Source organism: Mangifera indica, chromosome 4, assembly GCF_011075055.1.
Source record: "Mangifera indica cultivar Alphonso chromosome 4, CATAS_Mindica_2.1, whole genome shotgun sequence".
Lineage (NCBI taxonomy): Eukaryota > Viridiplantae > Streptophyta > Magnoliopsida > Sapindales > Anacardiaceae > Mangifera > Mangifera indica.
In genome coordinates this window covers 8,961,168-8,976,685 of record NC_058140.1, presented here as the reverse complement: position 1 = coordinate 8,976,685, position 15,518 = coordinate 8,961,168, and the positions used below count along the sequence as shown (strand labels likewise).

The 15,518-nt window shown below is 29.7% G+C and overlaps 1 protein-coding gene across 1 annotated transcript; it reads left to right on the top strand.

The window, feature by feature from the left end:
* Positions 1-1,331: 1,331 nt before the first annotated feature.
* Positions 1,332-7,133, top strand: LOC123213228 (ABC transporter G family member 1-like). The gene is given in 10 exon segments (XM_044632622.1): positions 1,332-1,663; positions 4,565-4,644; positions 4,863-5,288; positions 5,290-5,334; positions 5,431-5,517; positions 5,594-5,722; positions 5,814-6,008; positions 6,088-6,174; positions 6,257-6,731; positions 6,734-7,133. Coding segments are annotated over 10 exon segments (1,995 nt in total). The 5' UTR covers positions 1,332-1,371; the 3' UTR covers positions 6,913-7,133.
* The last annotated feature ends 8,385 nt before the right edge of the window (positions 7,134-15,518 follow it).

The following is a 15,518-nucleotide window of genomic DNA, read 5'->3' as shown; positions in this document are numbered from 1 at the left end:
GAAATTGAAATTCAAAAATATGAATCGATATATCCTATAAACGAAAAAACTAAAATATTGAGCAAAAATTTTGTCATTACATAGTAAAATATGTCAAAAAAGCACAAAAATGAAAAAACCGAATGTCAAATTCAAAAACTACATATCGAAAAACCCTAAAACAGAACAAACAGATATAAAATTTGAAAACTATACGTCGAGAAACCCTAGATATGAAAAATATCAATTTACTCCCTCAAAAAATTTGTACTATACAGGTTCAATATTTATCCCTTGCCGCCTCAACAATTTTCTAATCTCTTAGAGCCCCTACAGTTTAAAAAAAGTAATTTCCCCCTAATCCACGGTTTTTACAACATTAGCTCACTATCTCATTTAAAATTTCACAAAGACCTCCAATGGACTAATTGATCTCCCCCAACTCCCTAATATTTTGAAAAAGCTACTTCGCCCCAACCCACGATCAATCTTTCCTGACCGTGGAAGAATTCCTCCTGACCATGGGATCCACTATTCCCACGGATAGGAGTGTCAGCTATTTTAACCCCTTTTCTGGAGCAAAAATCATAGTTTTTGCCTCCAATTTCAACCAAATCAAATGAACATATCCTATAACACAAAACCCCTTAAGAAATTCAATCAAAACAATCAAGAATCAAAACATTTTATGAATTGTTTAAAATCGGAACCCTAAAATTTCAAACCTCAAAATCTCTCCCAAATCTCAATAATTTTAACAATAATATGATTCAAACAACAGTAAGGAAAATGTAATGACCTTCTTTGCATTTTTGGTCGTCGAAAAACATGAAAATCGCTTCGCCCATGGAATGCCTGTGGGATGATCGTGGGAGATGTGAAAATCTTTGAATTTGTATAGTGAAACCATGGGAAAATAAAGGAGAAAATATGTAAAATCCTTAGTTTATATATAGGGGCAGTTTGGTCATTTTACAAAAAGGACATTTTTATTTAAACCTGATTGTTTTGAGTAATTTCGCTTAGACCCCTTAATTTAGGTCAGTAAATATAATTTCCCTTAATTTTTTATTTAAAAAAATAAGACAAAGTGGTTCATCTTTTGCCAGCTCCAAGCATTAGTCAATAGTGAACTACATTTTGACTTTGCTTTCTGTATTAAATTTCCTAGAATATTTATTTGTTGTCATATCTACATTTTAGCTTGTTTCTTGTGCGTATTCTCTGTATCAAACGTCAACTATGTGACATAACTTATGGTCAATTTTATCACGAGAAACACGTAAGGTTCACGGCTGTAATAATACATGAATGATTTTTTTGAATCTTAAAATCTCCACTATATATCCACCAGTCATCAAGGCCAACATTAAACTCTCACCCAGTCTCACCATGGCTTCTTCTTCTTTTCTTCCTCGATCTAACCCAGAAATAACTAAAGCATTAGAAGTAGAAGCCATTCATAAACCAGTCCCAAATAATATAGATAGAAAAGAAAGTTCAGTTGATTATGCAGATGGTGTTTTCTTAACTTGGGAAGATTTGTGGGTAACTGTTTCCAGTGGGAGAAAAGGCAGCCGAGCCATTCTCCAGGGTGTTACTGGTTACTCTCGGCCTGGAGAGCTCTTGGCTATAATGGGTCCTTCTGGTTGTGGCAAGTCTACTCTTCTTGATGCGTTAGCAGGTAAAAGTATATAATTAGATATATGAATCAAATACTTTGCTAATTAATTATTAACTTTTGTTTTAAAATATTGAGTTATGATTATTTATTTATTTGATTTGCTCTGTTTTGTGTTATTATTATAATTTTACAATAACGATAAAATTATGTGTACATACTTTATATAAATAAATATATAAATGATATATTATTATATGATTAAGTGATTTTAAATTAAAGATAAAATAATATTCAATCACATAATGACATATTATCTATATACTAATTTTGTGTATTTGTGCACATGTAGCATTGCTCTTATAACAATGGTTATTTTTTTTAAACTACATTGATGTTAAGGACATACTTAATATATTTGTGTTTTTTATTATAATAAAATTATGTGTAATTACTGATTTAATATTAATAATATATGATTAGGTAATTCTAAATTAAAAAAAATAACACATAATTATATAGTAACACGTCATTATTAATATACAAATTAAAACTCATTATAAATACACATAACATTGCTTTTTTTACTAACTAAATTTTTTTAACTTTAATTTTATTTCAAATTATTGCAAAATTATCATAATTAGTCATGTATAATATCAAACTATATATGTATATGATGAGTTTTAATAAATAAATTTGTTTACGTAGGTTTTAAAGATAAGATCAGTCCTAATAAGGATTCTCAAACGATAATATTAATTCTTTTTAATTATTAGTTTTACTTATCAAAGGTTTAGTAAAATCCAATTAACTCACACTATTTGCCGTTAGATTTGATTCCTTTAGTGATCATATTAAACTAGTTACATCTGTCAATTAGGATTCTTGGTTTGGATTCAAAGTTGACGATCTAGGTCCCCTTCGTTCTGAGTTTGCCCATTTTCAAGTTTTAGGCTTTATGTTCAAACCTAATTCTTTAAAAACTACTTGGTCTCAAACTGCTTTCTCATTGAGTTGCTCACAACGGTATAACCTCTGAATCCCAAAAATAATAGTAGTCATAATAATTGTAAGAATCTGCCATTCATCGTATCAAATCAATTTCTCTTAGCAATAAAATTATGTGTACCCACTTTGAGTACACAAATGTATACACATTTATATGTGTCATCATGTGATTGGATGATTTTGAATTAAGACTAAACAATAACTAATCATATGATGACACATATGAATATGTATACATTTATGTACCTAAAGTGAGTACACATAGTATTGCTCTTTCTCTTAGTCATTGTAAATTTTTTTTTCCCCTCAGCAAGAATAAATCTTTTTAAACAAGAAAAAGTAATATATTTGAATACTAAACATTGCAAAAGCAGTTAATTTAGAAGTATACAACACAATCTGCTCGAAAACTGGACCCTCTTCACTTGATTTGATCTGTCAGGTAAAAGGACGACCATCTGATCTTCCTAAAAGACTCCCATCCACCGATAAGACGTAGTTACTCCTACTTGCAGATCACGTATGACCGTGTTGAATGTCCCCATTTTATCTCGACCGTCAACATTGTTTTGATAAAATTTGATCCAACGATTTCTTAATAAGCATAGATTTTTAAAATTTGTCCCATCTTTCACATATCTCTATCAATTCACTTTGTGATGGATTTTTAAATTAATAATATTATATGTATTTTTTTATATAAATATATAAAATATATATTATTATATAATTAAATATTATTTTATTTTAATTTAATTATTTGTAATTATTTGATAATGTATACTAAATTATTTATTTATTTATATTATAACATAAATACATATAAATATCTAATTATTTATGTACATAAAATAGATGTATATATACATTAATCTTAAATAAATACTTCTCGTTATAAAAATATATATATATAATTCGAGTCCAAAATCCTTATTTGGATTCACCTAACTTTTTGTTGAATTTTGTCTTTTTTTTTTTTTAATTCAAACAATCAAATTTTGAATCAATAAAATTATATGTACACACTTTTAACATATAATTTTGGTACATAAATAATATGTTATCATATGATTTAATAATTTTAAATTAAAGAAAATAATATATAGTCACATGATTACACATCATATGTGTATCTAAATTGTGCATTAAAAATATGTATATATAAATAATCATTTTTTATTTACTTGAGCAATGCCATGTGTATATTATATAATTTAGATAAATAGATGATATGTTATTATATAATTAAATATTATTTTATTTTTAATTCAAAATTTTTTTATTACCGAATAATATCACTTAAATACTTAAATTGTATAAAAAATATAGGCCTATAATTTTATGAATAAATTATATTATTAAAAATTTTTCTAACATCTAAAACACAAAAGTGAGTTGACTTAAATATCTTATCTAATTTGGCGTTTCCGATGTTAAATATCTAATTTGGCGTTTGTTGACATAGATCACAATGACTTGTGTGATTGTGAACTCCTGGATGAATATCAGTGTTAAAACCCTTGTCAAATTTCATGTTAAAATAGGTTTCATTTAAATTAAAAATAATATTACATGTAATTTTATATGTATATATATATATATATTACATCATTATTAATATTAAATTAATACTAATTATAAGTGTACATAATAAAAATTTAAAAATTTAATGGTTTTATAATAAATGTTATTTTATTGGATCTTATAAAAAGTAATAATTTGAGTATTAATTATAATGTGTAATCATATAATTAAATATTATTTTATTATTAATTCAAAATTTTATAATCATACAATAACATATTATAATTAGTCTTCAAATTAGTATTCATTTTAATTATATATTATAATTAACTGCAAATAAAAAAATAAAAGAATGTTTTTATTAGAATGGTAAACGATAATTGTAAAATTTCAGCAAAAAATACATATTAGAAATCTGTGTGATTGCAGGAAGACTGGGATCCAACACGAGGCAAACTGGAGACATTCTAATCAATGGGCGTAAACAAGCGCTGGCATATGGAGCCTCGGTACGCCATAACCGAACATAATAAATTATTTCTAATCTGTTTTTCAGTAATCTAAGTTTCAGTTGCTGATTTTGCAAATTAGGGAATAATCATGTTATCAAGAATTTAATATTGGTAATGTTACATGAATGATGTTTAGTTTCATCAATATATAAAGTGAAATTTGTAACATTATACATCATACTAATGCTCTCCAACATATCTAATTATGTAATTAGGCTTATGTGACACAAGACGATACTTTGATGACAACTCTAACAGTAAGAGAAGCCGTATACTACTCTGCACAGCTTCAATTGCCCGACACAATGTCGATTTCAGAGAAGAAAGAAAGAGCAGAAATGACAATAAGAGAAATGGGACTGCAAGATGCCATGAGCACAAGGATTGGAGGGTGGGGTGCCAAAGGACTTAGTGGTGGTCAAAAGAGAAGAGTTAGCATTTGCATTGAGATTTTAACTCGCCCTAAGCTTCTTTTTCTTGATGAACCCACCAGTGGACTCGATAGTGCAGCTTCGTATTATGTAATGAATAGCATTGCCAAACTCGATCAAAGAGATGGTGTTGGAAGAACTATAATAGCATCCATTCATCAGCCTAGCTTTGAAGTGTTTCAGCTTTTTCACAATCTTTGCCTTCTGTCTTCGGGGTAGAACAGTGTATTTTGGTCCTGCTTCAGCGGCAAATGAGGTAACTATTAAGAACTTTCATGCGCTTTTTCTTTAACATTCATTGATATATCAAAACTCAACTTTCATTGAGCTAATTAATTGTTCTCACTTGTAGTTCTTTGCTTTAAATGGTTTCCCTTGCCCAAACCTTCAGAACCCAGCCGATCATTTTCTGAAAACCATTAACAAGGATTTCCAGAAGGTAATATATTTTCTTGAATTCAATTTGCTTTTGTCTGTGAGCCTTGCTGTCTAATATACAATTGCGTTATCAACAGGATATTGAAGAAGGTTTAGGTGATGGAATAATACCCACAGAAGAAGCCATTGAGATTCTTATAAAGTCTTATAAATCATCCGGTAGTTACGAGCAAGTTCGATGCCAGGTTGCCGAAATATGCAGTCAGGTACATGAGGATCAAGTATGTTAATTTTAGAGGCTGTATATTCATTTTGAAATTATTAACGATTGACTAACATTTACATGGACATTATTAGGATGGTGGAGTATTGGAGAAGAAGAGAAGGCGTGCTAGCTTCCTAACTCAATGCAACGTACTCACAAGAAGATCTTTTGTGAACATGTACCGGGATCTAGGTTACTACTGGTTAAGGCTGGCTGTGTATGTAGCATTGGCCATAGGTCTTGCCACTGTGTTTAAAAATCTAGGCACAGGTGAGAGCTCAATTCAGGTAAGAGAAGAAGATTAATAAGGTATGGTTATAATTACAAATGTTTTGAAAACTTAAAAGAAGGACGTGGTTCTTTCAGGCGAGGGGGTCACTGCTCATGTTTGTAGCTTCATTCTTAACATTCATGACAATTGGAGGATTCCCTTCCTTTGTAGAAGACATGAAGGTATTTCTTATCACATAAGTTGTCTCCATTTCTTCAAGTTTCGTGTATCTTGAAAAAATTTTCTCTTCATGAATTAATTTAGGTATTTGAGCGGGAAAGACTAAACGGGCACTACAGTGTCACTGCATTTGTTGTTGGCAACACATTCTCAGCATTACCATACTTGGTACTCATTTCAGTGATTCCAGGAGCCATAGTTTATTACCTTCCAGGACTTCACAAAGGATACCAACACTACTTATACTTCGTTTCTTTACTGTTTGCTTGCATGATGTTGGTTGAGAGCCTGATGATGATTGTTGCAAGCCTCGTGCCCAATTTCTTAATGGGTATAATAACAGGTGCAGGCATTCAAGCGTTTATGATTTTAGGTGGAGGGTTCTTTCGTTTAAGAAATGATCTTCCTAAACCATTTTGGAAGTACCCACTATACGAAATTGCTTTTCATAAATATGCTTATCAAGGATTGTTCAAAAATGAGTTTGAAGGTCTCAAGTTTCCAAACAATTTAAGTGGAGAGCAGATTTTGAGAGAGCGATGGCAATTAGAGATGGGTTACTCAAGTGGGTTGATCTAGCCATCTTATTTGGTATGGTCATCTTGTATCGACTTCTATTCTTGACTATTATCAAGACTGTTGAAGGGCTCAAGCCAGTTATTAAAGCTCTAATGTCTACGCCTCCTAAACAGTCAAGCCAAATAATGGCAAATCCCAATGCTACACCTTTGCAAAAATAGACTGTGTAAGATGGTGTTTGAAACATTGGCCAATGGCCATGCCATAAAATATTTACTATTGTTAAGAGGTGAGATAGGATAAATCTTACCAGCTTCGCCTTCAGATCTTATTGTGTCGGCATGTTAATTAAGATATGAGGTTAGGTAAATCCTACCACTATGAACAGTTTTACTGTTTGTAGGCAATATCATTAATATATATATTGACTATTTTATCATTATGTCCCGGCAGAGTAAAATTTTGGACAACAAAAATAAAGAATACACAGACCTTTACAAACTACATATGAGCAATGTCATGGGTATCCACTTTTGTATATATAAATGAATACACATATTATATATCATTATACAATTAAGTGTTATTTTATCCTTAATTTAAAATCACTTAATCACTTTATAACACATATCAAATATATACTTATTTGTGTGCTCAAAGTGATTATACAAGTTTTATTGTTACAAAAATTCATGTTTACAATGACAAAAATAATAAACTGTAAAAATATTCTTCTCGTTAAAAAACATCTTCTCCCTCAAAGGATCTATTAGATGTTGAAAAGTTCCTTTGGATGGAGCCTTTTATAATTATGCCTATTTCCTACACCATTGGTAGACCTAGGGAATTTTGTTGAAGGGGGTCTCAATGTGTAGCTTGATCTTGAGAATCCCATGAGCACATACTATAGTCAATCCAGAAACATTTGTGGCCTCAATATTATCTTGACCATGAACATTAGTAATTTGGTAAGACTATCATCATATACTTGAACAACCTTACCAAAAGTTATGATAGATCTTATGTGTCAAGGTTATTAGTATCGACCTAGTATAACACATGAGTACATATTGATTACATGTATATCAGACTAACTTGTCAAAGGGTTCACATAGATGGTAGCCTCAATATTTGTGGAATAAATTCTTTAATGGATGGTTATAACACCTATCTTCAGATTTATACCCTACATGGAATATGACCTAAAGAGGCATGCACAACTTCACTTATAAATTAAAACAATGGAAAAAAAGCATGTACTTAAACACTCATACATAAATGTGTACAAAAAGGTGTAAATTGAAATTCAGATTCACAAATTAAATGCTTATAAACTAATGTCTAAAAGTCTCAACATACTTGCAAGTGCATAACTATCCATGAAATCTCAAACTGAAATGAAATACATAAAATGTCTTAAAACTATAAAGATAATTTTGCCCTCACCCCATGCAACCACACAAATTGGATCGTTGGCCTCCTATTTGCACGATACCCATCTCTACTTAAAACACACAAAAAAGGAACACATGAGTTAAAACTTAATAAGTAGATGACTCTTGGCACGTGGCACATAACATGAAAACTTAATTTGATGTTTCAATTTCTAACTACCATGTGGTTTATAACTTGGCACCCTAGCACCTTACATATGCCATCTCGCATAGTCTACAAGGGCCTAAGTTGTACTCGACATATTTGATGCCTTGTGAAAGCAATTGACACCTTGCGTGTCCACTAACTATTGTGTTTGGTTCACATACTACCTTGGTTGTCGAGTTAACTAGTTATGATGATATCCTAATCATATAGGGAACTAGTCATAATCCCTTATTTACCACATACGTATAACTACAAGACCGCTAATTGAAAATCAATCTCAGATGGGTCCTACCTTGGGCATATATGCGATGTATCTCGCTGATCATGTGAAAAATTAAATATAAAGCCATTCCCTTGTCATGCACTCCTAAATGAGCTGAACTATATGGTTATTGTGTCTCGACGCTAAGTGCATAATGCATCTTATGGGTATTAATCTTTATATAACCTTATTACTTTCACATAACTTGTTACTTATGCACACAACTAAAAACTATCTAGGTTTACATCACTTAACTATCTTCATTTTTTACTTGGATTTCACTCTATCAATGTCAGTGTATTCTTTCACACAGTTAGACACTTTTCCTATAACTAGCCATCTTAACTAGGTTCGTTAAAGACTTTTTATTCTCTTTTTTTCTCTTCCCCTTTCTTACACATAGTTTAAGGATAAAATGGTTATTTCATTTATCTAGTACTTACACTAGTGTGCCTTGCTCTTACACCTTTCGTGCTCCTCTAATCACATGCACATGGGTGTGTTACTATCTTGCACCCTCGTGCTTGATCTCCTATTCATGACTTGTTCTTTGATGCTAACACAAACATGTGCTAGATATGGAATGAACGTTCCTCTAATTTGATTCTATTAATATATGCCTTAAAAACCATTTGTGTTAATGGTTTTAGGGCATTTCATCTTGTATACATGTAATTATAAATTATTAATAAAAAAAATGTTCTTTTGTTCATATATGTAAACTACTTTTTTTATTTGTTTAAATATATTGTATGTATGTGAACTGTCCAGATACTTCACTTGATACATAAAACTGGATTATTGAAATGTTCTGTATGGATGTGATATTAATTAGGCAATAATGTCATATAGTAAGTATACTTAATGCTTTCGCTAAATATAATGAGATGATATTAGTGTGGATAATGATGATGGTTATGTCACTAGGACATTAGTATGAATTAGAACTAGTGAACCATTTTTGAACGTGACCAATTATGATAAGTCACATGGTTATTGCAATATTGATTACTTGTTATCGAATGATTGTACATATGTATGAAGTAATCCTTTAACTTGAGATATCATGGTTGGATTTGACATTGATGCGTGTGGTTCATATGGTATATAAATGTGGAGCTAGTCATAAATTGTTCGTATACGCAGATGATCAACAAAGGATCTGTTAACTCAAAGTTATTGGATCCAAAGTATTCACTAACTTATTGAATTATTCAGTTTTGAGTTCTTGTATGAATGTTGATAAATATTGGAAACAAAATCTCTGGTTAGAGTATAATATAAGTCATACAAAGGATGTTCATAATGGTACATTCTAAATATATCGATCAATGATTCATAGAATATCAAGATTAGGGTTTTGATAAACCATGAGTCTGAACTCAATCAATATTGGACAATAAGAGAATCTTACCTACATAGAACATATGATTGAAATATTAGGTTTAATAGAGTGTTTCATCATCATAGTTTAGTGATTATGACATATCACTAGAACTTTACTATAGTAATTGAGTTTTCAGACATATTTTTTTAGATCATTTGAAAAGGGTTCATGGCTATGCCATGATAAACATAAAAAGTCATACCAATAAACCAAGCATTTCAGAGAGAAAGGTTTCATTATTTGGGGTTGGCTAGCACATTCTGAAGGGTAATAAAGGTAACATTATTTAAAGTGTTATATGGGTGTAAAGTAATATTTTAAGAGTTAAAATATTTATGAGATAAAATTAAGGTGGCTAATGTATATATATTTGATATATATGCATGGCTATTGATCAAATTGAGAATTTTTCAAGGGGCTATGCAACAATTAGCAAATTGTTAATCAATCCTACCAATATTAAGCTTGAAGTCAATTTATTTAGACTAGCTTGAAGTCATTTCATTTAACTCATTTTCAGTAAAGACTTCTCTCTAAACTTTTGAACAAGCTCCATTTTGCTTGATTTGGTGCACTTATTTGGAGGCTTAACACTTGGGAAGCTCCTCTCTATCATTCTTCATCAAATAAACAAGCTAGGAGAAGACATAAACATTTACCTTTCTTTGTGCCTTTTTCCATTGCATTGATTTTGCATATATGTTACATGCATGTGCTTTCTCAATCACTTTCTTTACCAAAAACTTTTAAATGGTATTAGAGCCATTTTAGGCTCCTTGCATGTTTAGTTTTAGGCTAAATATGTGTTATTTATGCATAAGGGTATGTGCAACTTACATGGGTATACATGCATGTTATGGATTTGCTTTAGAATCAACCTTTCAAGATTGTTTTGGTAGTGTACCTCGAGGCCAAGCTAGTTTGACTAGGTTTTGTTGATTATTTTTAATAGAAAATAGTGAGAAATTGATGGAAATAAAAACAATATCCATGCAATGTATAACCATGAATCAATGCAATACAAGCTTGTATAAAGAAATTTAGATTTTTATCTACTTCAAGCTTGAATATTTGATGTAGGATGATGGAAGATAGCTCACGCTTGTCAAGCTTCCAAAGAGATCCACACCAAGGAAAAAAAGCTGTTGGCCGAATGTAGAGAGAAGGAGGCGAAAATTCATTTTAGTGAGATAAAGATTTTGGAGCAAAATAAGTTCATATAACTCATATGAACTAATTTCGTGCTTATATATAGGTGGGTTTAGTTAGCAATTAACTAATTGTTGCATGGTCCTTACAAAATCTCAATTTAAACATTAATCATACATGTATATCACATACACATATTAGCCGCCTTAATTTATCTCACAAACATTTTAACTTTTAAAATGTTTTTATACTTATATAAACACTTTATATGATGTAATCTTTATCACCTTCAAAAGGTAATAGCCAACCCTGGATAATCAATTCTTACTCTTCAAAATACTTGGTTTGTTGGTGTGATCTTTTGGGTTGATGGTGGCCTAGCTGTGAACCCTTTTCAAATAATTGAAAACCATGTCCAAAAACTCAATGACTATAGTAAACATCTAGCAATATACCATAGTCTCTAAACCACGATGGCGAATTTTTTCATCAAACCTATTCTCTTGATTGTACATTTAATGTAGGTAAGATCTCTTCGTTGTTTAATCCTGATCAAATTTAGGCTCTTGGTTTGTCAAAACCCTAATCTTGATACTTTATGAATCATCAATCGATATATTTGGAATGCATTATCACAAATATTATTTCGTATGAATTATATTATACTCTAGCTAAAGATTTTAGTTTCTATATTTATTTATCGACATTCATTTAGGAACTCAGAACTGGATTATTTCCAAGTCAATGGATACTCTAAATCCAATAACTTTGAGTCAAAGAATATCATATTAATCATCATTCGTCTCTACATATGAACAATATTTAACCAAAATGACCTTTCATACGAAACATAACTAGCTATGTATTTATACACCATATGAATCATATACATCTATATTGGATTTGACTATAATATCTCATGTCAAAGGATTATTTTGTACACTAATACAATCATACGCAAGTCATTAACTATGATTCAATGACCATATGACTTATCTTTATTGGTCAAGTTCGAAAAAGGATTCATTAACTATTAATTTATACTAATGCCCTAATTGCATGACCATTATTATCATCCGCATTAATATCATCTCATGATATTCAACAGAGGCATTTAGCATGCCTACTATATGATATTATTCCCTAACTTATATCACGTCCATAGAAACAATTCAATAATTCATTTTTACATACTAAGTGAATTATCCATATAGTTCACATGCATATTTTATATTAAAGTAAATAAAAGAAGCAATTTATGTATATGAACAATGTTTTTTAAATTTTAAATTATTAAATATATATACAAGATAAAATACCTTAAAATCGACAACATGAATAGTTTTTAAGGCATACATTAACAATTTTCATGTTGTAAAGATTTAAGTTGAAGAACACATAATTTAAGACATGTATGCGATGAATAGTTCATAGGATACATGTATATATGCTTGAATGTTACATGTATGTTTTTATTTAGCTTGGAAATTGATTTTTCACATGATTGATTCGCTTGCATGTCCCAACCATGGTGTATATGTTGATATACATTGCATTTATTTACATAAATATAGTTTTGATATGTTGAAATTAAAATTTGATTTTTAAAGTTTGGGTTAAACATGCTAAATGTGTAGACTTTAATTTGATTTAACTGATTTAGGGTAAAAAATAAGATATATGAAATTAATGTAATTGAATTTGGCTGGGATAAAAGTGCATGGTAATATGGACTTTGGATGACATGATGAATTGTATGAGATGAATGTATGTCATGAATATTAATGCATAATTTAGTTCAATGCTGATTAAATGATAATTATGCTATATATATATATATTTTATTTATATATATATATATATATTTATATATATATATATATATATATTTTATATAATATATATCTTAACTAGTATTTAATGGTGATTAAGTGTAAAAATTATATAAAGTTGACTTGAGTTTAAATATAATAATAAAAAATGTTGCATTTACCCTTTTTCAATCATGAACTAAAAATTAGGTAATTGCTACCTAAACTAAATATTGTGAACATTTGTATTTCATGCATTATGCCATTTATTCCTAAGTCTTTGAATCAATGTGTTTTTATTATGCTTGTGACTGATTTGATCAATCAGGTGTTTAATATTTATTTTTGTTATGAATGTATTCATAATGTATAATATATATTAATTTAGTTGATGGATTGATGCAATTAGGGTTGATCATGGGTGTATTTGTGATTTTTTAAAGTTTGAATAATTGGAATGTAATATTTTTTTTAAAGTTTGTAATTATTAATTTTTCCATTTATTTCACTTTATTGGGCCTATATGTCTAAGTTTCGAATGTAACTAGACTAGCTGGACAAGGACCAGCGTATCCAAATAGTGATTTGATTGAAAATATAGTCTGAGGTGAATAGTTTGCTTTTAAGATGTATTTTGAAAGCCTCATAATCATCCCACCATATTTAAATTTTTACATATATATGATGTATATATGTAAATTAAAAATTAAACTAATTAATTTTAAGATAAACCTAAATCTCCCTAAATAAAATTATTAAATCTTTGTCTCCATCATGAGATAACTAAATTATATAACATACATTTTAATATCTTAAGATTTCTATTATATGAGAGATATGAGATTTATTTCATGAAATTAGATTTAGCTTATTCTTGAAGATATTTTTATCTTGACCAAGATTCTATTATGTGAGGACATGATGAAATATCATTTTAAGAAAACATGATATTTTAGATTTAACTAGTCAAGGATATTAAGATTTTTATATATGAGGTATTCGAAGCTAAGGGCAAGAGATACAAATCGAGTCTTACATAAGGATATAAAAGGAAATTAGTTTCCTATTTATTAAAGTTAATTAACCAAGATTTCTATTATGTGTGATGATCAAATTTAATAAAAATCGATTTCCCATTATGTGAGTAGGATTCAAATAAAATAGTAAGAGCTACTGTGATTAGGCATTGAAGGTTTGAATTTATACAAGACACTAATAAAACTTTTTTCTTTTTTTAGTTTCTCTAAATTTTGTGATAATCTGGATATGGTCAATAAGTATTATTGTGAATCTTGGATAATAACATCTTAATCAAACCAACTTCAAGGATTAACTTAGAAATTTAAGATTGTTCTTAGTTTTGAAAAGTCTTAATACATATTAGAAACACCTCCTCCTTTAGATCTGACTTCATAAGTCATGGGAATATAAAAGTAAGTTTTCATAACCTAACAAGAGGACATTTGAAAGCTGAAGTTATATTTTAGCTTCAATGAACAAAGAGCTTTAGATGAAACATGAGATTATACAGAATGAGTAAAATTTCCTTGTCACCTCACAAGAGTTGAATGACAAGAACTCATGAGTCGTCAAATATAAATTGTATGCGACACTATTCAAAAAGAGACTAAGGGATGGAAGCATTCTGTTGTTTTGATTATTCATAAAGATGATTAAATCCTAAGATTGTCAGATGTATATGTAGTTGTAACACCCTTCTTAAGGAACATATCCTATACGAAATATGGCCCAAAGAGACATGAACTACTTGCTTTTTTTAATTAAAATCAACAGTATTAAATGTATAATAATAAATGCTTATATGTGTAAAAAAGGTATGACTGAATTAATTTTTACATGTATAAAAATTCTTTCTTATTATAATCCGTTGTTAACTTTAACTTAAATCCATAAAGTGCATGATTGAAACATAAATATTTAGATAACACAAAAGTTGAAAATGGGGATTTTGCTTCTACTCATACAATACTTAGTTAGATTGGTGGCTTTCTCGTATGTCTTGTTACTTTCCTCTACTTACAAAACCACAAAAAGGAAACGTGAGTGAAAACACTCAGTAAGTCGGTGACCTCTCAACACCTTGGACAAAGCATAAAATCAAGCTTTCACTCTATTAGTAAGTCTTGATATGTTCACAACTTGTACCCTAAACTAGACCTTTTTAAAGATCATCAAGGCCTAAGCTAATCTTCACATTCTGATGCCCTAGTGAAAATATTATGGAACCCTATGTATCTACTAACTGTCATGCATTGGCATATACCTTACAAACCTATTATGATACCTTAGTCACACGAAGCTTGTGGTTGCAGTCCTTCCTTACCTATACGCTGAACTACAAGATTGCTATTGAATACCATCATTGATAACCTTAACTTTGGGTTAGTATGTGATGTATCTCAATAATCATGAGAGAAACTGACTGAAAGGCCGTAATTTTTACCTTGCACACCTAATCCTAAATTGGTTATATGGCTAAGTCATCTTAGTGTGAGTCATAATACATCTCATAGGTATCTATTTCTCAATATAGCCCTTTTTATTTTACATATTTTCACTACTTACACACAAAGCTAGTGTTTATATGACTATATA